Source organism: Myotis lucifugus, unplaced genomic scaffold (genome assembly GCF_000147115.1).
Source record: "Myotis lucifugus unplaced genomic scaffold, Myoluc2.0 scaffold_90, whole genome shotgun sequence".
NCBI classification, from domain to species: Eukaryota; Metazoa; Chordata; class Mammalia; order Chiroptera; family Vespertilionidae; genus Myotis; species Myotis lucifugus.
Window position 1 is genome coordinate 3,757,623 of NW_005871138.1, and position 24,665 is coordinate 3,782,287.

The 24,665-nt window shown below is 42.0% G+C and overlaps 1 protein-coding gene across 4 annotated transcripts in view; it reads right to left on the reverse strand.

Moving 5' to 3' along the window:
* Positions 1–725: 725 nt before the first annotated feature.
* STK4 (serine/threonine kinase 4) overlaps positions 726–24,665 on the reverse strand; it is an 86,433-nt gene continuing 62,493 nt past the window's right edge. For 2 of the 4 annotated variants that reach the window (XM_006091410.3, XM_023756229.1), the window contains exon 11: positions 726–4,767. In XM_006091410.3, the coding sequence (XP_006091472.1) occupies positions 4,609–4,767 (159 nt within the window). In that variant the 3' untranslated portion in view covers positions 726–4,608. Of the gene's footprint in view, positions 4,768–15,625; positions 15,716–23,667; positions 23,774–24,665 lie in introns of those variants that run through there. The other 2 variants (XM_023756228.1, XM_006091411.3) reach the window with 2 other exon arrangements.

Sequence of the window (24,665 nt, forward strand, 5' to 3'; positions counted from 1 at the left end):
TGGCTGGGGGAAAGAATGGAAGATCTGTCACCGACAGCCCCACCAGGACAGACAGCAGAGGATTAGGACCTGTAGGAAAATAACGTTTCGTTCCAAGTGGCTTTGCTGTGACATTGATGAGATGCCATAGGAACCTAACTCTAATTTACATCAATTAGCCTGTGGTAAAATTGGTTTAGTTATGCATCATTTCATTTAAAGTTATAGAACCTATTGACAATGTTAAGTGAGGACTGACTTTGTGTTTAAATGTAACTGAAGTTTGGTTTAACATCAGGTTTTATAAACAATTTTCTCACACCAGACTTTGTATAGGCTGGTCTTTCCACCCAAGATGCCTTCTCTTCCCCACCTTTCTCCACTTGGCCATCACTTCCTCATCCTGTAAATTCAGGATGAATTACCTTCTCCAAAAAGCTTCCTCGGACACTTCAGCAGAACTGATCATCCCTCCTCATGTGTCCACAGGCTGTGTACTTCTTTCTGCCACGGCATTTCCAATGTGGTTCTTGTGTGTTTGACCGAGCCTCCAGCTGGTCTGCAAGAACTGTGTCTGGTTCATCTTTATACCCCTGACAGTTAACTAGCTCAGGATCTGGCACACAGTAGGTATTCAACAAAAGTTTACTCCCTCTCCCCTGGCTTTGGATTCTAGAATAAACACAATACAAAGTCAATGTTATGAAGGTTCACAACACCATTATCCGGGCTATCGATGGAGGATCTCATATTTAGAAAAAGGACAGCCTTTATTTAAAACAAAGGTATAGGAAGAAGGAAGGAGGGAAGACAATTCCAACATAAGAGCACATAGGAAGCATCTCAAATTAAAAACAAGGTGAAGAAGGAAGCTATGTCTCATACATATACAAACTACTGACTTTGACTGATTATTTACATCCAAACCTTATAAAACAGCATTTCAAGTCAACACTAAAGCCAGTGTTATTAGTTCTTGTTACAAAAAGTTAAAGCTACAAACTTCACATTTTTTTTAAGTTGTACATCTGCAACAGCATTTATGCATTTTTTTCCAAGTTGATCTGAGTACAAGCTGGTGGAAGAATTTCCGCCCCCCCAAACACAAATAAGAACATGGATTCCAAAGACAATGAATATAATCCTGATGAAAACACAAACACAGCGCTTAAGAAAGGATGGGGTGGGAGGGTGTGGAGTGGACAGAAACAGTTTTCTAGTAAATAAGGAGCTGCAATCTTTAGAGGCAACATGGTATGCTGGAAAGGGCACTGGAATAAGAATCAGAACTGAATTTGAATCCTGGCTCTGCCAAATTCTAGCTATGTGACCTTGAGCAACGGACTTCATCTCTCTGAGCCTGCTTCCTTATCTGTAAAGGAGGACAATATACCTGTGTCTTCCAGAGCTATTATGTTTTAAATACCTAGATCTCCCAGAGCTATTATGTTTTAATATAGGACTATTCAGCTTATCTATTTCTTCTTGAGTGAGTTTAGTACTTTGTACTTTCAATGAGTCTATTTCACTTAAATTGTTGAATTTATTAGCATAAAATTGTTCATAAAGTTGTTCATAATATTAGCCTGTCGGATCAATAAAGACCTCTCTCATTCCTGATGTTGCTAAGAGCTACTGAGTTTTAAATGGTATAATAAATTTCTGGCACCTGCTAGGTGCTAAATAAACATTACCTGGATCAGAATCTGTAGTCTCAAGAAGTTAAGGTTACAGTTCTTAAGTTGCTTCAGAGTATTGCGTCAGTTGGTCTGTCTGTCTATCAATCATCCATCCATCCATCCATCCACCCACCCAAACACTCATCCCTCAACCCAATGGTTGGGAGAAGGAATAATGGAGAAGGAAAAATAGAAATTTGCTTAAAAATTATTGATGAGGAAGCAATAAAGATATTCTTAGAGAATTCGAGATTTTTTAAAGACACTATTAGGTGTGGGTCATCGTTTCTTAGAAGGAGAGAACAAGTAAGGGGCTACGAGTTCCCTGGAAGCTTGAGTCACAAGTGCTTGAGCAATGACTGCCACTCAGGGCTCCATTAGTATTCAAGGCAAAACATGACTAGGATTTGCTCCTCTGCCTTCCTGTCACTAGAAAACAAATACAACTGGTCAGGAAGTTTATCTGATCCAAAAGAAATTGATTTCTGGCAGAAGACTATGTCCAGCTAGACTGAAGAGCAATGCACTTTGTTGGACCAGCATGTTGGGTGCACACAAGCTTGAAACAAAATAAACTCCAGATCAAGATTCAAGAATATTTATGGGGAAAAACTGAAACTTGTTTTACTTAGCTCTAGCTTAGGAAGACAGGAAAAGGGCATTGCCCTCCTGTCTGGCCAAGTGCAAAGTCCTTTTTAAAAAAGCAAGAGGCCGAGGCCGGACTGCTAATTAGCACAGCAGCTGGTGTGGGGGAGTGCCTGCTCCATGATATGGTTTTTAAAACTCACTTGGCTGTCAGACTTGACTACTAATTCAGCTGCTTCCCAGCTTAAAAATGCCCGTTAAGAGTTATTTAGTCTGAGTGAGAAAAGGTGGTCCCTTCATTAAAAAGAGACTTTCCCCTGTAAATGCTGGTCCCATACAGTGATGTTACGAATCCTGGTTCTATCACTTACTAGCGGTACTGCCTTCTCCGAACCTGTTTCTTTGTCTATGAAATGGAGATAAAGTCCTTAACTCACAGAGTTATTGTGAAATTTGGAGCTGACAGAAAGAGTCTGCTGAGCAATGTGCCTGGCACATCATGTGGTCAGCGAATGCTAGCTGCCACTTATAATTCCAGGGAGGCCCTCAAATTGTCCTCTGTTCTCTGTCTCTGCCACACAGCTGCTTAACTGGCCAAGCCCTGCAGAACAACTGCCTCTTGCATTTTTTAAAACTTGCTTTAATTGCAAAGAACAGAATCTGGCCACAGAAGAGGAACATTCCCTGCCTTCCCATTGATTCCCAGGTTTGGGAAGCAAAAACAATTCTGGGGTCAAATTTCAGTGTCCTTAGGTGCAACCCTGGCACAGCCCCCTATCTGAGAGGAAGAGATATTTGAAAATAAAAACACATTTGCCCTTCCCAACTGTCTCCTCTTTGCCATGTGACTAAGTGACAGGTGGCCCCGAGCCAACGCTGCAGAAGGGCTCAGTGCTGTCTTCTGCGAGCCTTCTGCTCTGCTTTTGGCCTTAAATCTGCCTGCAGGAGGCCTGTCTGCTATCCGGCAGATGGTGCAGAGGCCATGGAGTGGCTGGCACAGGATCTGGCTCCCCTGGGAATCTCTTCATAGCCTCACCCATTGAAGGGACAAAGCAAGAGCAAGTTCCCATTAGCAGGCTTGCCTGGAGTAACTTAACCAAACGTGACACAGGTCTCTTCCCTTGGAGAAGGGGCTGCTCGGTTCAGTGAATGGGGGAGGGAGCAGCCCGAGGTGTAGTCCCAGCTCCCACTTCCACCTGCTTTGTGATTTTGGCCATGCTGCTTGCCCTCTCCAAGCCTCAGCCACACCAGATGACAGCTAGGGTCCCTTCCAGCTCTGGCTTCCACGTGTCTGGGTTGAGCCTCCTGGAGAACAAATCTTAGTCTGACATTCACTATCCCTTCCAGACCCCTTAGCAGTAAAATAAAAAAGTCACATATTTGAATGTGGATCACAAAATCAATGCCCGCTACCCATCTGTAAGGAATGCAGTGCAAAATGCCACACGTGTGACCTTCACATGAACAATGAGAACTTCAAAGCCCTTTCCCTGTTGTGGACTGATCATAGCCCCGTGTTTGCCGGGAGATCCTAGCAGGCCTGTCCCCTCACTGGGTCACGTCTCCTCTTAAGGCACTGGGCAGGATCTGTGCTGTGACTCAGGCAGTCGGGAGAGTGGAGGTGGATAAAAGGCGCTGAAACCACAAAGGCCAATTTGCAGAGAAGGCGCCAGGCTTCTCCTGGGACTCAAAGTAAACAGGACTCTCAAGGCTTTCCCTTGAGCGCCACCAGCAGCTCCGGGAGCTAGGGATGACCCACGCAAGGCTGAAATGTGGTGAAAACTGGCCCGGACCTAATTTTTAAATAAGCAGCCCTGCAAAAGGGTGAGGTTGGCTCCTGGGAGTGGAGTGGCCCCATGGCCCCAGTGTGCCTGCCCTCTGTTCCACAGTACCATAATCTCACAGAAAAGAGGCAAACTGCTTAGAACTGTACCTGTACAGAGATGCCACCACACTGAGTGGGGAATCTAGTTACAATTTACACATATATGCATATTTATAGTTTTTAAAAAGTCTTCCAGAGAGAACAGTTGAAAGCTATTGGGAGAAGAAAAACAAAAGACAATGTAAAACTTTCCCAGCTACCATTGGACTAGGCGTCTCTGTTCCTGGGGTTTGAAACTCTGAGTTTAAAAGTGCCCATATAAGTCCTTTGAGATAATAAACCTGACCAACTGAGACACCCACACACACCAAGACATCTCGCTCGCTGACCAGCGAGACAGCCCTTCCCTCTGGCGCACATTCCTGAGTTCACAAAGGTGCGTGGAGAAGCAACGGCAGAGTGGTGGCTAACACGCCTGAGCAGCGAGCGATCCGAGCTCACCGAGGGCCGTGTGGGAGTGGGCCCTTCCGCTGGCCTGGCTCAGAAGTTCTGCTGCCGCCGCTTCTTCGCCTCAATGGCATCCAAGATGGGCTGCCGCTTGGACTGGTACTTCTGCCGGATCTCTTCAATCTCCTGCTCCATCATGGGGTCGAGGGCCAAGAGCCTCTTCCGAAGGTCCTCCACTGTCCAACTCTTAAGCTAGAAGAGAAGTGGGAAGTACAGTCACCCAGGGGGAAGGAGAGAGAAGAACACGTGATCACACCGAGCAGGGGTGGCAGTGGTCGAAAAGTGACAGTTCACTCAAATGACGGCATGCCACCAAGCTTCTCTGAGACAATTTATTCCTGTAAGAGTTCCAAGTGCTAATCTCTTTGTGCCTTGACCAAGAACTTAATGAATCATACTTTCATCTCCCCTACCTTTTAAATTCATTGTTAGGCATTAAAATAACAGCGACTTGATGTATACAAACTAATGGCTGTCTCCTCGTACAAGTTATTCCTGTAAGAGTTCCAAGTGCTAATCTCTTTGTGCCTTGACCAAGAACTTAATGAATCATACTTTCATCTCCCCTACCTTTTAAATTCATTGATAGGCATTAAAATAACAGCGACTTGATGAATACAAACTAATGGTTGTCTCCTCGTTCTGTCCGACCCAGGAGATGGGCATCTGGACACCACACCAAGGAGACGATGCAGACTAAGGGGCAGATGCTCTCTCCCCACCCCCAGGGTCATACTAATTAATCATCGCTAACATTTACTGGGGGTAAATCATACGCCAGACCCCACTCTAAGCACTTTCTATGGATTATCTAGATAAGCATCTTATAAACACAATCCAGGGGTGGGGGGATTGGAGAAACCCTGAAACTTCTGAGAATCCATTACCCACAGAAGAAAATAGGACTCGATATATAAGTTAATAACAATGGCTAGCACATATAATGCTTCACATCCATTGATTCATCTAATCCTTGAAACCCTATGATTTGAGCATGTAATTATCCCCGTTACAGATGAACAAGAGAACGAAGGGAGTGGCTAAGTGCCTTGCCAGTGTCTCACAGCGAGTAAGCGGCAGAGTCTAGATTCAAATCCAGAGTCCATGCTCTTGCTCTTAAACTGGCATCGCAGGAGGAGCAGACGCCCAAAGCACAGGCTTTACAACCAACTCCACCCGTCTGAAACATGGCTCTGCCTCTCCCAAGTGCTGTGAGACTCGGCAAGCTGCCCATCTCTCCGGCCTTCCTCACCTACAGAAGTGGACAGCAATGCCTCATCATGTTTCTCGTTAGAACTGCGAGCACAGTGCCTGGTAGACTGTGTGCTTAGAGATGGCACTGCGTGCGACAGCCCAGCCTCCTCACTGAAGCCCAGGAGTGCACCGTGCTCAGCCTGTGTCTGCAGCTGCTGGGCGAGTGGCTTGGCTGCCGTATGTATGGAGTCTTCACTGAAACCAAGCAAGGCCAGTCCTGGCTGGCAGCGGGGAATGAATGCAACATTGTCCACAGCAGGTGGTGATAAATTCTGTGAGCTCACAACCCTTTTAATAGGTATCGGTTTTAAGAACTCAAAAGGCTCACTCAAATCTTAGAGAGATTTATAGAATCATCACCTCCCTCGGCCCCTTCCTGAGGCCCCAACAGGGAAGTGGTACAGGAAGGAGGGTGAAGGAGCCTTTCTGTCCCCCTTCCTTTAGGGGGTGGGGTGTGAGTGAGTGTGGAGTGCTACAGTGGCCTCCCCAGAAATGGTTTAGTGACCTGTCACCACAGGAATTTCCCTTGGCCCCACTACAGGGAGGTTGTCTGAGAAGTGAGAAAAGCCTAACAGTTCAAGACCAAAGGTCCTTTGTAATGTGAGAATGGAAAGACCTGAGAGTGTGGGGAAATGATGGAAAAAAATGCAACTTCCTTTCCAGGCTGTAGTTTTATACCATCTAGGAGGTTGGTGCTCTTGGCCCAGGGACACCCCAAAAAGTGATGCTTGCTTAGTCTTTAGCTTTTCTAATTCCTTCTGCAGAGAACACCCCAGCTTGAACTGTTGATACTGAATGTGACTGGTAGTTAGGGACTTCCCCTTTCAGATCACAGATCCTAAATCTCTACAGGCTGTGTAACCCTGGACAAGTAACTTCACCTCTTTGAGCCTCAGTTTCCTCCTCTGGAAACAGACAATACCAGTTCCTCCATCCTTGGGCTGTAATGAGGACTGGATGAGTTAAGGGTGCGATGTTCTCAGAACTTCATACAGTACATACGTAGCAGATGGTAAGCATTCCAAAAATGACAGCAGTTATCACTGTTATTTCTATTACCTTTGCTATTATTATTATTGTTAATGTTATTAAAAGACTCTATTAATCTCCATAAACAAACTGCTTCTGTAACCTCTGATCTAAGCCAACATCAAACCAGTAAAAAAGAAAATATTCTACACTATTTTGAGCTAACATGTCTAAGGGTTGGCACTTTCCTGCAATGCCCATTAAACTTATAATTATAGTTTAACGAAATATTTTTCATCCATCCACCCATTTAACAAATATTCACTGAACACCTACTATGAGCCAGGCACTGTCCAGGCACATAGGATAGACGGAGAGAGAATCCTGTGGTGACAGGTCACTGAACCCCTTCTGAGAAGGCCACTGTCGCCCTTCACACTCCCTCACACCCCACCCCTGAAAAGAAGGCTGGAGTGTTTTCTTTTTCAGTGAAAAACAAAACAAAATCGGTGCCCTTTTGAAGCTAACATTTTAGTGAGGAAAGACAGACAAAACACAGTAAATTCCTCTTACACTAGAAGTTGATATGGACTTTGGAAAAAAAAATACAGTGAAGGAAGGGGAGTTGGGAACTGGGAAGGGAGACTTGCTTTTTATCCACCATTAGGATGAAGAATCAACTGCAGAATGAAGAAATGTGGGTTAGTAGAGCTGCACTGGCTTTCCAACTCATTCTTTGACTCAAGGCAGCCCCTCTCCTCCGTACACCTGGGTGAGAAGGGCTGCCTAGATGACCTCAAAGCTCTTTTTAGACTCAACGTCTCTCAAAGTGTGATCCATGGATCACCTGCACCAGAATCACTTGGTAAGAATACAGACTCCCGAGCCCCAAGCCAGAGCTATTTGATCACACAGGAGGTGAGGCACAGGACTGAATGCTAAGGAAGCTGTGCAGGCGTGTCTGATAAATCCTCATGTTTGGTAAGCGTGATTCCCATCTTCCTTCTTGTTTTCCCAGTAGCAAAGTTCTCACAAAATAACTGGCCGGCCTCTGGTAGGAAGCTTCTTCTAGGTTTCCGATTATGCAGCTTTTCCCCCTTGATGCTAATTGGGGGCAACAATGACCTCCTCTGCTTTATCTCAGCCACCTTCAGACCAACTGACTTGCCCAGAGGCCTTTGGGGCTTAAGTTACACCTGACCTATTAGAACACAGCCAGCCAGTCACTACTAATGACTCGGTCACACCATCCAGATATGGATTTTTCTGAAAACAAGCTGAGAGAATGGTTTTATGGCGCCAAGTATAGCATTTCACCTTCCTGGTCATTGGTAGCATAAATACATTTCAAGTGTTTTTCTTGCAGTAAAATAACCTACAGTTTTGCTACAGCAAATTCTCAAATTGGCCATGTGGGTAGCTTGAGCTGTTGTCACGAATTAATGGAAATGCCACCATTTAGTATGTCATCTGTCCCCCACAGTTTAGAGCCCTTTCTGTACTGTGACTCTCACATTTACATCTCTAGACCCAAATTGTCCTCTGAACCCCAGGCTCACACGTCTAGATCAGATCCCACTGGACATCTCAGTCCCCAATGATCTTGTGTAAGTTGGCCGCTTATCACATCTACAACAAAGCTCTGGAGTCCTCGCCCTTCCTCACTCCCAACCTCCTCCCTACTGCCCAGTCTTCTCCACCTCAGGGTGCTCAAGTCATTCCCGATTCTTCCCTTTCCCTCACCAACCCCCTGCCCATGTCCAATCCTTCACTCCAATCTCTGAAATACTGGTACAGCTCAAATCCAACCACGTTTTTCTCCAACCTCTCAAGTCAGGCCACCATCATTTCATAGCAACAAACATAATTAAACATAGAGAAATGGGTTAGATCACTTCACCCTTGTTTCCGACTACACGTAGAACAAAACCCAACAACTCACCAGGGCTACAAAGGCCCACATCTCTGGCCCCCCTGGCCTGACTTCATCACCTACTGCCCGCCCCCAACCTTTGCTCAGGACCCTCTAGCCACACTTTATTTTAGATCCTCAATCAGGCCACACTTTTTCTGGCCTTAAGGGAAATGACCTTTCTGCCTTGATGGCTCACCTCCTCTGTCCCCTCATCCCCCCAACTTCATCCTTGTCCCTTAGGCCTTAGCTCAGAAGTCCCATTCTCTGGCCATTTAATCTAGAAAGGTCGTCTACTTTCCATTATTCTCTATCTCAGCCCCAAGTTTATTTCCTTCAAAACAGCCATGGCACCTTGTAATCATGTTCATTTGTCTCTCTTGCCAGGATGAAAGTTCCACGGGGGCAGTGGCTTTGTTTTGTTCACTATGCTAAGCATGACACTGGCTGAAGGAATGAAAAAAGCGCCCTTTGTTTCCAGTCAAACAATAAAGGAAGCCATAGAAATCAAGGCAGTGGGCTTCCCTTGAGCACCACCCCTGCGACAAGGCTCTGGGCGAGATGCTGAGAGGACTGGGTGTGGAACAAGGAGTGCGTTCCCTCCAGGAGCTTACAATCCTCACAGCATTCTTTTGCAGGAAGTCTTTGCTCACTTGATTAAAATTGCTACGTTTTATACTGACCGATAAGAAAGCAGGTTTCCAGTCTTGGCTCAGTCTGCAATACAGGGCATGCCCCAATTAGAAAAAAAAATTACTACCACAAGAAACACACATTGGAAAGAACGAGATAATCAGAAGAATAAGACGCTACCCTTCTGGACAATACAAAATGAATGCTGAGCCCAGAGCCACAGGCTCATGACTGAAGGTGGGTTGTGCTGAACAGACCAAATACGGGGATTTGGGCTCTCTTCCCGGGAGAGGTCACAGAAGGATGGAGAAAGTAAAATATGCCTCTTACTCATGGTGATTTAGAATTCCCTGACTGCTCGGGAAAATGGCAAGGGTGGGCTCCGAGTGTGAGAGAAAGCACTGATGTCTGAGGTCACTTTCACTCACTCCTGCCTAAGAACCGCCTAGACTGCACCCACCATGGCCTGTGGCCCTGACGGATGTCTGCCACATGTCTGAGCAAGTAAAGGTAACACATATGCAGATGAGATTTCTCTGAAACAATGAGGCCTCTGAAAATGTTATATCTAAAGTAGGCATTTTTTTTTCAATCCGAAATTCAGCCTTCCTCGGTTTCAGCAGGATACAATACTGTCTTACTACTGATTTTACACATAAACATGGAAGAAATAGGTTAATTACGTGAGCACATGCTGTGTGTTCGGCATGGAGCAAGCACTTTCTGTCTCCCCTATTTCACTTAAGCCATCTGTAAGGTAGGCACCATTTTTGTTCTCCTTTTACAAATGAGGCCAAGGAGGATAAGAGTGGGCAAGTAATTCCCCCAAAGTGAAACAGCAAAGAACTGGAAGGGACTGTAACCACCACCACCCGAAGCGTTTCTGGAAATGGGTCCGTGTTAGTGGCCAACGTGGGAAGGCTGACACTACATTCATCTGATGACCTTCACATTAAAAAATGCCACTGCTCATTAGTGATGTCGGGAAGTTAGGTGACTCTCTGGATTTGGTTTCCCCATCTGTGAAACGGATGAACTATCTGCCTCCTCGCTGCCTTTCCTCATGTAAAAATACCAGTGCCTGGCATGTGCCTGCTGAAGTGCAGTGACTCAACTCAAGGTGAACATTATTCAAATCTAATCGACTGACTTTACTGGCAGCTCTACTAGGCCGGAACACTGTTGGGCAACAGCTGTTGGAGAAGCAGACAGGTCTAGGGGCAAGAGCGCCGGCTTCGAGTCAGATGGACCTGGGTTCAGGGAGCTCTGCCCTTGGGCAGATGTAGCACGTGCCTCACCTTCCCCACTGCCCAGTACAGGACAACAGTATTTATCCTACCGGGGAGGCTGCGAGGCTTAGAGGCACTGGGAAAGTATATAACATAGTGTCTGGTGCACACCAGAATGAAATTGGGTAAACTGGCAGCTGCCTCCTTAAATCCTTTTCTGGAAAATGGGGGAAACAAGTGAGTAACAGAAACAGTGAGTAAGAACTGAGCTTGATGTGCTCTACATACAGTGCAGGACACACAACATACATAGAGGTGTCGCTAAAGAACTGCGTGTGGAAATCCCACATCAGATGAACCTGGTTTGTGTCCTCTGACATAGCAAAATCCTCAGATTCTAGCAACAGCACGAATACAGAAGGCTAATGGGAACAGATTTCTTCTCACACTGCTTTGCAACACTGAATTCTGAATTACACCGTGTCAATATCGGTTGCATAACTGGCCTGGAGAACAACTGAGAAGATCAGGCTGATGTTTCATCACAAATGAGAACTCCAAGAAATGACACTGACTATTAGCCTGGGAATCAGCAGAGTCAGGCTAAACTAAGTGCATCGAATGTATAACAGGGCTTCACCTGCCTTGGCTACAGGCCCATATGAACAAACAGGTCTGGTCCTCATCCCAGCTACAGGGTTTAGACCTATTTCAAAGTTCAGCTCCTCTGCTGCGAGGAACTCTCACCTCTGAACTCTATTATGCAAATAGTATCATGAGTTGTCCCTAAAAAACAACCAAAGAGAGACTTGCCAAAGCTTTAAGGACAAACTTCAATTCTGTACTGACTGAACTCAAGCACTCTCTCTATTCTGTGCCCAGTGTCACAAACAAGATTTCTCAAACACATCACCCCTCTGGACAGGTGAGTCAGGCTGATGCCCTGTCACAGGTAATGGTGTGGCCAACCTAAGGAAAGAACACACCTCGGGAATTTAGCAAGATGATAAGGAAGCTTGATAGAGGCTAAAAAGTCAAATGAAGCCACAACACGCCATCCCATATCTTCAACACCAGCCCTTGAAGGTTAGCAAAAGTGCAATAGAGAAAATGCACGAAGGTTGTTCTAAAGGCATCTAGGGCATTGATTCCGTTCCACTGAGGATACCTTTCTTGTCTCTGGGAGTGGGTTCCAGACTGGGGAGAGGTGACTTTAGTAGATTCCCAGGTGAGGCAGTAATCTTTCAGCGGATGAGTAAGAAGATAGTCAAACAACAAAGCAAGGAAGCTGACGGGTCAGATCACAACTGTGCAGACTAAGCAAGCACCAAGCCAGAACCTTCCATTTCAAAAGATACTGCTCCTTTAATGAACCTTGTGTAAGTTTTAATGAGTGATTTCCTCTGATTCAAATTATGGTCATGCCAAATTTTGCTTCGATCAGGCCCCTATAAAATCTTCCTAATGCTTCTCCAATTAGGAAGAAAAGTTGTAAAACTATATCAACTAAAGATTACTTTAACTCCATTTTGAGTTTATGATGATTTCAAATCAATACATGGAATTGTTATCAGAATTCCAACCAAAGAAAACATGACTGCATGTATATAAAATATGTACCAAGAAGACTGGAATGAAACGCAGACCTCAAACCTGGGTAAAAGCAAAGAAACCTGTCTGCAAGCAGGCCTGCCGACAGAGTGACAAGGGTCAACTGACTGGCTTCAACCAACCCGAAGACTGAGTCCAGAGAGCCTCCCACCTAGCGAAGGGAGGCTCGGCATGTACAGTGTGCGTGTGGCGTATAAAGAACGTGATTTGATAAATGGTATAAACAAAAAGACAAGAAGCAAAAGTTTTTTTTTCTTGAAACAAAGAGGTTTTACTGTAATATATATTGCTTGCATACTGTTACTTATTTGTGACTCATTGAGAACAATCCTCAAGTTTACACTGGCAGAATTAATTTCTGAACTAGTACTTTTGCACGCTTAGAATTTACTCCATCTCTGCTCGGCATGAACTTTCACAACTTACTCGGAATATCACAATGCACCTGCTTTTTGTTCCTGTAATTTTCTTTTTGTTCTGTGAGTTTTATTAGAGCCTTTGGCCAAAAGTAATAAAGTTTTGGCCAAACCCATATTTTTTCCTTCCCTCATGACTCTGGCTTTCCACAGCAAGAACCCATAAAGAACTTTCATACCACCAATACAAAAGAGCAATGGTTGTCACAAGGCATTGCATTGCTACTATCCAGCATTAAATCTTTAATTATAAAGATGTAGCGAGTACCTTCTCCGTGTCAGATACTTGTGCTAGGCCTGGAGGGAAGGTAGGGGTGTATTAAGTAAGGGTGTGTACAGGACAAAGTATATGGCAGGATTCCTTTACACTAGAATTGGAGATAAATGAGGTAGATAAGTTATGAAAACAAGCTACAATCTGGCATTGCTAAGTGCCTAATGATGGCTAATATTAATGAGAGCTACCTTTAACTGAGTGCTATGTGCTAGGCATTGTGCTCAGCACTGTACACGCATTGTCTCATGTAATCCTCAGAAATAAGTAGTATAATCCCATCTCACAGTGGTGGATACTGAGGTTTAGAGATACAGGAATTTGCTCACAGCCCTAAAGCCAGTAAGTGTAGGTGGCTGAGTTAGATGTGAGTCCCAGCATGTCCAGCTGTTAAAGCCAAGCCGACTCTGTGTCAAGTCAACACGTGCTATAAGAGCTGAGAGAAGGAAGCATCCCTGTGGTCAGAGTCATGAGAGAAAGATCTTACCTTTTTAGACACTCATAATACAAAGAATGGATGCACTCTCTAACTCAGGGGAAATCTGAATTGTAGAATTTTAAAAAATAAAACACAAATCTTATTTCAAGTAATGATCACGCTTGAAATACAGGGCGCTAATAAAATTAGGTTAAGTACAGGGTGGGGCAAAAGTAGGATTACAGTTGTGAGTACGTGAAACAGTTTATTCTTGTATTATAATTTATTAATTATTGTATTATTTTCCATTCAAACAACTATAAACCTACTTTTGCCCCACCCTGTAAATGAAAGGATTTATGAGTGCACATGTCAGTAATAATATAGCCATTCAAAATTCCTCAAAATATGGCGGGTGCCATATTTCCCCACACCGTCATGCTTCTGCCGAATAGAATTCTCTGTCTTTGGTTAGGGAATGCCCATCCAACCTCCCAGCCCAGCTCAAACTCCAGTTCCTCTTTCTCCCTGACTGCCATTTCCTTTCATAAAGTGGGGGGCTATTTAAGAGTAGGAACAATGTCTAATATATTTTCAGTCAGGCCAGCAGAAAAGAGTTCTCAATAAATATATAATAAAGAAATAGATCCTTAAGCTTTAAGCCCTTACTTGAAAATGACCTTTTACTGGGTTCCCTCAATTATTAGTAAGATGCTGGACTTCCAAGAAGCTTTGAAAATCTATAATCAACACTTAAGTCTAAGAGTATCATATAAGTTTGTTAAATAAGATTATATCAATTGGTCCAAACTGACCCATGCGTGCCAAAATCAAAATGAATAGCTCATCCAGTGTTATGATTGCAATAAAGCTATAAGGAAAAATTGACATAAAAATATCTCTAGTCTTGGTTGCTCATGATTGCTTTTAAACAAAAGTTCTACTTTAAGGGTAGCTCTAAATTGGTTTATAAATTTCACACTTAAGGAAGCCAAACTGTGAGAGGAAAATTTTCAGAAAGTTAGCAAACACAAAGCTTAGAATAAGTAAATCTCCGAGGATAACTGAAAATGTTTAAAGAAGGCAGAGCACAAGAATAGGGCAGAATATGATGTTCCTGATATTTGAAAGGACTGAAGAGTGATGTCAAAAGTATCAGCATTCTTGCAGTGCTATTAATCTTTCAGAAGTTGGAATACCTAAACAGCAACCGTACTGAGCTGCTGTTTTAACACAGCTTAATAATTCAGGAAAGGAGCTAGCTGATCACGTAAGAATCCCTGCAAGCGGTGTCTCTGTACTTTCTCGGGCTGGAAATTTCCAAGATAACAAAAGGGCCAGGCTTTTCCCTCTCATCTTGCCAAACAGAAGAAACCCAAAGAATCCCAAGCAAATCTGAAAGCTACAATACAAACTGATCCCACTTTACTTAATAGAGGGAGTCTTAAAAGGTAGATTCTGATTAAATAGGATCCAATTTAAATACACTAAAAGGACAAACCGCTTACAGAAAACTAGTTAAGAATGCAAATAAAATTCTCTGAGTAAGCTATTTTGCAGGCCTAAATTTTTACAATTTGGACTTGCTTAAACTGGGAAAACTTGTAAGCACTCAATCTCTGGAGAGTATATAAAAACCTCTGTAAATAAGCCCTACTGCTGGGAACACTCATGCAATGAAGGATTTATCAACTAAACACTCCCCACAGAAATATCCCCTCAATAGCCTTTGAGAAAAAAGAATTCTGCAAAAGAAGCAGATAAGTTCTATCTGCAAGACATGTCAGAATTTTTCTGCAATGGCTATCAAGCCCTGTCAAAAACAGAAATCAGGTCTAGATAGGGTGGTGTGGTGTGTGTGTGTGTGTGTGTGTGTGTGTGTGTGTGTGTGTGTGTAGAGAGAGAGAGAGAGAGAGAGAGAGAGAGAGAGAGAGAGAGGAGCAAGAGGAGCGAGATTTTTTATTCTGCCAGAAACACACAACTGCCTAATAGGGATTTTTGTCTTTTTTTTATTTTTCTGATTTAAGACTGTCTAAAAAAGATGAGTGTATTCCTATTCTGCAAAAGTATTAATATGTATATGCCCCAGATACTTTGGGACAGTCCTTTATTCTTTTCAACAAATGTTTAATTGGTATGAATAACAAATGTGATTTAATTTATGACATGGTAATACTCTTCAAATGTGTATAAATTCACACCAGAAAAAATTCTCTGTAAGAACCATTACCTAGTTTTTTGGTTCAGAAAGGATGATCATCATCTTCCTAGCAGTAGGCTCATCTAAGCTCAGAGTTAAAATGCTTAGCTTCTCTGATATAAGACTGTTCTTTAAAATTTGTATCCTAATTATTTTCTATAAAGAACTAACATCATGAAGAAAGAAACTAACTCCAATCTGGGGTCTGATAGACAGCTTGGAATCTACAATGACAGGGAGAGGGGAGAAAAAAGAAAAGAAAATTATGTTAATAAATAAAAATATTAAGAACAGAGAGAGTATATTAGTCATTAATTTATTACCTCTTTGCTCCAAATGCACCTTTCTATATATTCTCTATGATAAACAACAGAATCCCTTTCCGCACTTCTTCAAAGTCTGGCAGCCCTGTCGACATGGACACCAGAGCCCCCACATAGCTTGCCCAGACTCCCAGTGTACACCCATGTCTCTGGCTGCTGATTGCCTGCTTCTCGCCGGCACTCCGAGGGTAGCCTATGCCTTGCCCAGAGCCTTTGGGCCACATCTGGTTTAGCCAAATCAGCTAACTCCTCTGCTATGCCATGGGCTAAACCCGACCTTCTCCACTGAGTTCTGAACCCCCGGTAGTTTGTCCTTCATTGGGTATGCCCCGCAGTCCTACGGAACCATATAGTTTCCCTCTATCTTAGTTATTACTCTTTTCTCACAGTTAATAATTCCTTGTGTTAAACTTCTGTTTAACCTACTGTGTGGTTTCTATCTCCAGACTGGACCCAGACTACTACAGGGAGAAAGAACACAGTGAGTACACAGGAGCACTTGTTTGCCCACTAACGGAAAAACTTCCAAAGGCACACCCCAAATAAAACCTTAGATATAAAAAAATACCCAAATAATTTCAAATCCAGAATACTCTGGTATGTTTATTTGCAGGCCAAGTGCAAAATTAAAATGCTCTCATTGATCCCACTGAACACTATATTAATGGTGAAAAGATAAATAAATTGTGGCATAGACAGAAAATTGTACCTACTCAGCAAAAAGAAGGAACAACTGCAGGAATCTCAAAACAGCATGCCAAATGGAAGCAGCCAGACACAAAGGACTGTAAACTATATGACTCCATGCCCGTGGCTTTGTGGAAAAGACAAAACTATAGGGACAAAAACAAGGTATGAGGGAGCTCTTGGGGATGATGGAAACATTCTATATTTTGATTATGGTGGTATTGAACCTTACACTTAAACGGAACAAATTTTATAAAATATATAAATTAAACCTCGACAAACCTGACTTCACCAAACAAAAAAGTACATATCAGAAATTGTAGAAGGTAGTTCAAGTAAGACTTAAAGGGAACAGCTTTACGTGCATATATCAGAAAAGAGAGATGACTGAAAATTAATACACTTAATTGTCCAATTGGAGGGGAAAAGACCCAGAATAAACCCACAGAAAAAACATAAATTCATGACTCCAAAAGCAAGGATCAACAAAACCAAAAGCTGGTGCTTTGAAATGATTGGGGGGGAGGGGGAGGGAGAAAACTCATAAATTTGATCAAGAAAAAAATATATTAGGAATGAAAGGCAAGCTAGAATTACAGATATTACAAATTTTAAAATCCAAAATTTTATGCCAAAAGTTTTCAAAACTTAGATGAAATCAAGATTTCTGGGGGGACCCCTAGATTTATCTGGAATAAAACTAAGAATTCTGGGCCAAAGGACAAAGCAGGATGAGATGCAATGTTAAAATGTGTCCTTAAATGACAGAGCCACAGAGCAGGAAATAATCTTGGAAAATAGAGACAGCCATGACATTACTGAGCAGAAAGAAGGGCTTCTCCTATAAGCAGGATAAAAGGACTAGTTAACTCCCAATTCCCAGTTCTGGCAACGTGACAGATGATTTAGCTCACTCCCAAAACTTCCTCCTGAGAAAGAAGGGGAAATCTCCAGGGGGCAGAAACATTGTATGCCCACCTTGTTTTCTTATAATGCTAACATTGGTCTTCTCAGTAAATCAAGAAGACATAAAGAAAGGTAGTGCACAGGGAGCAGGATTTAAAAGTCCACTGTATAATGATTACATAATAACAATAAGCCCACATTTAAAATCACTTATTAACCATTATTAGCCAGTCACTATGTTAAGTGCTTTCTTGTATTATCTCATTTGCTCTTCATTAAATCTTACAGCTATAATTAACTTGATTCTAGAGTTGGATAGATGGAACATTTTAGGTTTACAGAATTAATCTGCCTGAGGTTATCAAGTGGCAGAGATCAAAACTGAATCTGGCCCTGGCCAAGGGGCTCCATGGATTGAAGCGCCGTCCAGTGTACAAATGGTTGTGGGTTTGATCCTCGGTCAGAGCACATACCTAGGTTATGAGTTTGATCCCTGGTAGGGGCACATACAGGAGGCAACCGATGGATGTTTCGCTCTCACTGTCTCCCTTCCGCTCTCTCTCTCTCTAAATTAATAAAACACACACACATATCCTCGGGTGAGGATTTTAATAATAATAATAACAATAATAATAATATAAAAATAAAAGGCTAAAAACTGAATCTGGCTCTGACTAGTTGGTACCTAAAATGAAACATCACCTAACATCTACAGTTGGTCAGGTGCTTTCACACTTATATAATCTGGCCTCTGTAACAAAGAGCTAGCATAAGGCTGGCAAGGTTTACTCAAGCCAAGTTACCATAATACTAAGTACTGGCTAAAGGCCAAAGACTGGCTCTCTCTATCTGTAAAATGGAAAAGGCAGATGATGCCAACTTTCTGCAGAGCTTCTGTGAGAAACAACCAAACACATAAGTATAAGTTCCCTGGGGAAAATTTTGGCTGAAATTAAAAAAACACAGTATTTTCAGGCAGAACCTTTAAACAGTGATATGGATTATGTCCCAACTTGTGGAATCCAACCTTCTTCTCAGAAATGACCAGAAGTGGTCAGGAAAACACTGGATGACAGCTCTTGTTGGAGATGTAAGAGAAGCTGGAAGCTCCTATTTCTCTGAATGATAGTGTTGGAACAGCTTATTGAGCAAGACGATGGCTTCTAGGAATGTAAGATATACGCCATTTGGCACCTGTGCTTCCAGTGAAGCCACATGAAAATGACCTCAGGACAGCACTTCCTAGGGCCCAAGGTGCCAAGATACTATCTGCAGATCTTAGGATCCATATCTGATCTTCTGTTCTAAGCCGTGTAGATCTAAATGATTTCTTATCACTAGTCATACTCTCTCTACCCAAATTCACAAAACCCAATGTCTGGATTTAGCTCTTTGGTTCACCATGTGGCTAAGATAAAATCATCCTGTATTTTAACAGCAGACAATAATTGGCCATGAAGAGTGAACTTTAAAGAAGACAGCTGCCAAGCAGTTCCAGAACCAAACAAATGAAATGAAAAACAGTGTCAAGCTCACACAGACTGATGCCATTGTAAGCAACCTCCTGGGTCACAAACCACTGGCATTTAAGTCTTGCTCTAAGTGCCATTTCAATAACTGAGTTAAAAACCAAGCCCAAACCAGCTAGCATGATCCACCAGCAGAGCCAGGCTGCTGTGAGTTCAGACAAAGACGACATTCACTTGCCATGCAGTTTCTCAGAAAGCATATGTAAACAGCAGGTTTCCCTGGCAATTTTGGATACGTATGTCTTTTTCAGACTGCTGTTCTTGGCTGGTTTTCTGAAAGTAAAAAGCACAAGATCTCATTATATCCCAAGTACAAATGAATTCAGCTTTAACATACTTGAAACCCAGCTTTACAGGAAAAGCAAGAAATTTTAAACAAAAATAGTATACCTTGTCAAGAACAATTTAGGACAGTCTTCTCACTAGAAACTTCTCGGCATGGTTACCTCAGTAAAGATCCATTAACATGCAACTGCTGTTTACTCTGGCTAGTTCCTGGGCATTCACGTGGCACTGCAGGGTCAGAGACCAAAATACTAATCCTGGTCTCCATTCATCTTTCTTCCAGCACAGGATTATGAAAAGAAACTCACCAAAGAAAGATTGAAAAGCAAACAAGCATGGAGATAGTCCAGAACAGAAGGCAAAAGTCTGAGAATATAGGGTCAGACATTTAAAATCCCAGCTTAAGTCACACAGTCAACACAAAAAAACCAACCTCAAAAGCAGACACAAGGCTCAACTCCTAAAAAAGCCTGGCCTAGTAAGTTAGAATGATCTAAAAGCAACCTAACACCAACCCAAAAAGTTCCAAACACTAATTGCCAAATAAAAGAATGACTAAGTCAATCAAAATAATATAATGTGATGGATTATTATTATGTAACCATGAAAACTAATGATTGTATAATGTTTTTAATGACATGACAAAATGTTTAGGATATGTTAAGTGAAAAAGTCAAGACACCATATTACACATGTAGAATGATCTCAAATGGTAATATCTAAATATATTACAAGATATACATGTACAATAATATATAAGTATAAAACACTGGAAGCAAATATGTTAAAATGTAAACTGCGATTATTGCTGGGGGTGGTGGAACTGTAGGAGAAATGTTCTTCTCTAAGCTTTCTTTGATTTCTAAACTTTCTACAATGGGCATGTATTCTTTTTACAATTAAGAGGGGAAACCAGCATTGCAACATCCTAGAAGAGCAAATCAACACTAAAAATAGGACGAAAAATAACACTTATTAAATGCTTACTGCAGGCCAGGCACTGTCCTAAGTGTTTTACGTGCATTATCTCACTTGACATTTACAACAGTCCTATGAGACAGATGTGACTTTTATCCATATTTGATAGGTAAGGAAACTGAGGACTAGCCAAGTGACATATAGGTGGAGAAGATGGGTTATGAACCCCAACAGAATGACTCTGGTGGTTTTAATCATTATGTATATCTCTTCTCAACGACAATGGTAGAATCTGCCTTCTTGTCTACAAACTTGACCTAAAAACAAGTCTCAATAATAAAATCTAGTTGAAATGACACTATAATAATTTAGGAGAATATGACAAGAGGAATCTGCCAAGGTACCAAGCTACTCAGGTAAATTTTTAAATTAGGAGAACTAAAAGCATCTCTAATTAAAGTTATAGAGAGAATCTCTGTGATCACACAGCACTACAGGTGAAAAATATACCGGCTAAATTCTACAATACAGAGAAGGCTAGGAATAACTGTCAAAGAAAGACTTCTCTTAGCTGTTCATTAAACTGCCAAGAAAAAAAGAAAATATTTTAGAGCTACAATACTAGGACTTGGACAGAAAGTTTCTGAATTTGCCTTCTCCCTGCCACACCTCTAAAAGTCCCCAACAACAGGAGGCACTGACCACTGAAGGCTAGAGAATAGAAAGAAACTTTTAAGAGAAAAAATAAAAAGCATTGTACCTGATGCCAAATTACACAATCTGCCACAGCCTAGGAGGACCCCTCACTCTTTTTTCAGTCCAGCACTGAAGGCCTTTGGTTAGAAATAATCAATTTTGCTTGGCAAAAAGGCATTAAGACACAGAAGTACTTTGGATCAAATTCTGTAGAATCAGCCTATTTGAGATGCATTAAAGTTAATGCCAAAACCAATATGGTGTTCTGTTCACAGCTCCTTTCTAGAGGTATTAAAAGCAGAAAAATACTGAAACTCAGAATTTAAAGTGGAAACTTTCTATAAAAACAAGCCACTTTTAGATACTAGAAGCCATCAAGATTTGGTAATTCTAAATTCACCATGCATATTAAAAATTGTTGGTTTTTAGGAAAATTGGCTAACTGTTTAGAAAAATATAAAGTTGGATCACTACCTTATAATTTTTTATATTAAATTATTTCTATTGGTTTTGGGTTTGTTCCTTTTTCAATTCCAAATTATGATCATGAAGATTTTAAAAAATGTTTTTATTAATTGTAGAGAGAGGAAGGGAGAGGGAGAGAGAAACAGAAACATCAATGTTGAGAGAGATGATTTGCTGCCTCCAAGCCTGCAACCTGGGCATGTGCCCTGACCAGGAATCGAACCGCAACCTCCAGGTTCATGGGCTGACGCTCAACCACTGAGCCATGCCAGCCAGGCACTACCTTACTCTTTACACCAAGACAAATTCCAGGCAGAATAAATATTGGAGAGAGAAAAAAAACACATTCTAAAACAAAAGTTTAATATTTTTATAATTGTGGGATGGGAAAAATCTTCTAAATCAATTTCCATAAACCACAAAGAAAAAACTGCAAAATCAAAGTACATAAAAATTTAAAATATCTGAACAGTTAAGACACCATATGTAGTGTCAATCTATAAGGAAAATAAGAATTCCCTTAATTTAGATAAATCACACAAACTGGCAATTCAAACAGCAAAAACAATAGGGAAATCTAATAATACATATCACAATTTCAAACTTGTAAAGCTTAACCCATGCATTTTACTTGTAGGAATTAATTCAGATCATGCAAAGATGGTCATTAAAACAATGTTTAATATTAAAAGGCTGAAGGCCACCTAAATGTCCAAGATTTTGGGGATTAGTTAAATCAGAGGTCACAGTGCAAATGTTTCCAGGAGTGGCAGAGAAAGTACAAATGAGCCCAACAGGCCAGTTATAAAACAATAAACAGGAAGTGGTGTGATCTGTGGTAAACTGGAGAGCTCACACCCATTTCAGTAATTTAAATTGCAAAAATGGTATGTGCCAGGGCCAACTGTTCAACCCCCCCCCCCCCCACACACACACACACTTAGATGTATAATCCATAGCCATGAAAAAAGTACTGTTGCCTGCTCTCTGCGGCCAGCCCAGGAGCATCTCCTTACTGTGAATGCTGAATGCTCAGCTATCACATTTGAGTAGCTACACGAGCTCATTGATGCAGCATCACTGACTCAAGATTGGATGAAACCTTTGAGGTCATCCAATGCAACACTGAGCTTCCCTTGAAGCTACATCACTGAACCTTGTTTAATAGGCCCAGGTACAGAACGTAGGGGGGTGGGGGTGGGGGGGGAGAGTGTTGTGGTGGAAGGCCAGTAGTCAGGGACTAGGGACGAGGCTTTCCTATGGGATTTTCATTTTCTGTAATAACAAAACTAAGACAGGAAGGCAGAGATAGGTGAAAATAAAAAAAAGGAGAACTCCTCCACATCACAAACCTTTATATAACTGTACGTAAAACTGCACATATTGACTAAATACCAGGAACTCGATTTCTTAAAATTCTCACACAAAGGGCTGAATTCATAGTACCAGTTGTTAAGCACATTCCTTGAGCAATCAACTTCTGGACAGCTGTTGCCTCATTCACCAAGCTGGCAGAGAATTGCCTCCGATGATGAGACAGATGGCGTATGGTATTTTATCACATATTAACTCATCCTCATTTATAATTACAGTCTCAGCAGCACTTCAAACGTAGGAAACCTCCACTTGAATCTGGAATTGTTATGCTTCTTCCCAGCGTGTGAAAATAACTTCCTGCCGTATCTGGGAACAAGAGCACTTGGGAGAACACAGGCCCTTCGCTAAATTTCCTGACTTTACCTCATCTTAAACCCCATGCCCTGAAGATTTTTTAAACTTCAAAAGATACATTAAAGGAGAACAGATTGCTAAGAGTTAGGGAATGGGGTGGGGAGCGTGTACTTACAAAAGTCAACAGAGGGGCCCTTGTGGTGATGGAACCGTTCTCTGTCTTGAGGAAGTAATGTCAATATCCAGGCTATGACACTGTACTATAGTTTTGCAAGATGTTACCATTGGGGAAACTGGGTAAAGAGTACACAGGATCTATTATTTCTTACAACTGCATGTGAATCTATGACTATCTCAAAATAAAAAGTTTAGTTTTTAAAAAAGGAATGTAAATAAAATTTTTAAAAAGCAAGTGGCAGTGACTGATGGGTCTGTAAAGTGGATCTGAGTCTGCCCTTCCTCCAGCAGCTGGCCACCTTCCCATCCAATGTGTGTGCAATGCAGGCTCAGCTATGCAAACAGGGGCGCACACAGGTGATGGCTCCCAGTGCGGCTGTGTGTGTCTCTGTTGGTCTGTATCTCTTTCTTCCTCTCATTCATTCTCATTCTCTCTCTTCTCTCTTCTCTCTCTGTCCTCTCTCTCTCTCTCTCTCTCTCTCTCTCTCTCTCTCTCTCACACACACACACACACACACACACACACTGTTTTATAGTAACAACAACATCATCAGATCAGAACATCAATATGAGAAATTTCCAGGTCTTACAGCTCCCAGGCAGATGTAAGGGAAGCCAATCTGATCTGAGAAAACACAAAAGATCCATTTGAATCAGTAGGTTTGATATGTAAACCCTGTGAATAAAGAAGGGTTTTAAGCTCATTTTAGGTATTGAATACTTCAAAGCAAACAACATTTAACTAGGAAGAGGGAGCTGCCTCAGTAGGGCCCTCAATAAAACTGTGAGATAAGTTTTGGGCTTGCCTCCAACTTCACTTGTTTTGGGCAGCCCATCTCATTATCTTCAACTCTTCCCCTCTGACCGTTCATCTTTCCCACCTAAGTATTACACACGTAAATAAAATTTAGTGAGTGCCTACTATGTGTCAGGTGCCCTGCTAAGCACTTTAGCAGTATTTTCTAATTTAATCTTCTCAATAACCCTGAAGTAAATATGATTAGTATCTTCATTCTAGGGTAAGTGACTTGCCTAGAGTTACAGATCTCATAAATAGTGAAGCCAGGATTGAATCCAGGTCTATCTGGCTCTGGGTCAGTACGTTATACGGCCTCCTGCACTCATTTTGGTCTCCAGGGTGTCCAAAGTACCTCCATGCATTTTAAAAGAATGGGGAAAAACCTGACATGTACTGAGTCTTTTTATATACTTTACACAGGCTATCTCTTTCAAGCTCAAATAACCCCTGTGACAGGTATGTATTATCTCCATTTTAAAGATTAGCAAACAAAGACTGAGAGTTTGAGGGCTCTTAAGACTTTTCAAGCTGCCCTTTATTTAGCAGATGAAGAATGAAGAGCCCCAGGAAGATCAGGTGGCTTGCTGCAGGACACAAAGCTAGCTACTGTCAGAGCTGAGTCTGTTTCCCAATCTGCTGCTCTCTTCAACTTTATGTAAGCTGTCACTCTGAAAGGAACGAACATTAATAACAGAGGAGGACTGCCAGGCACTTTGCT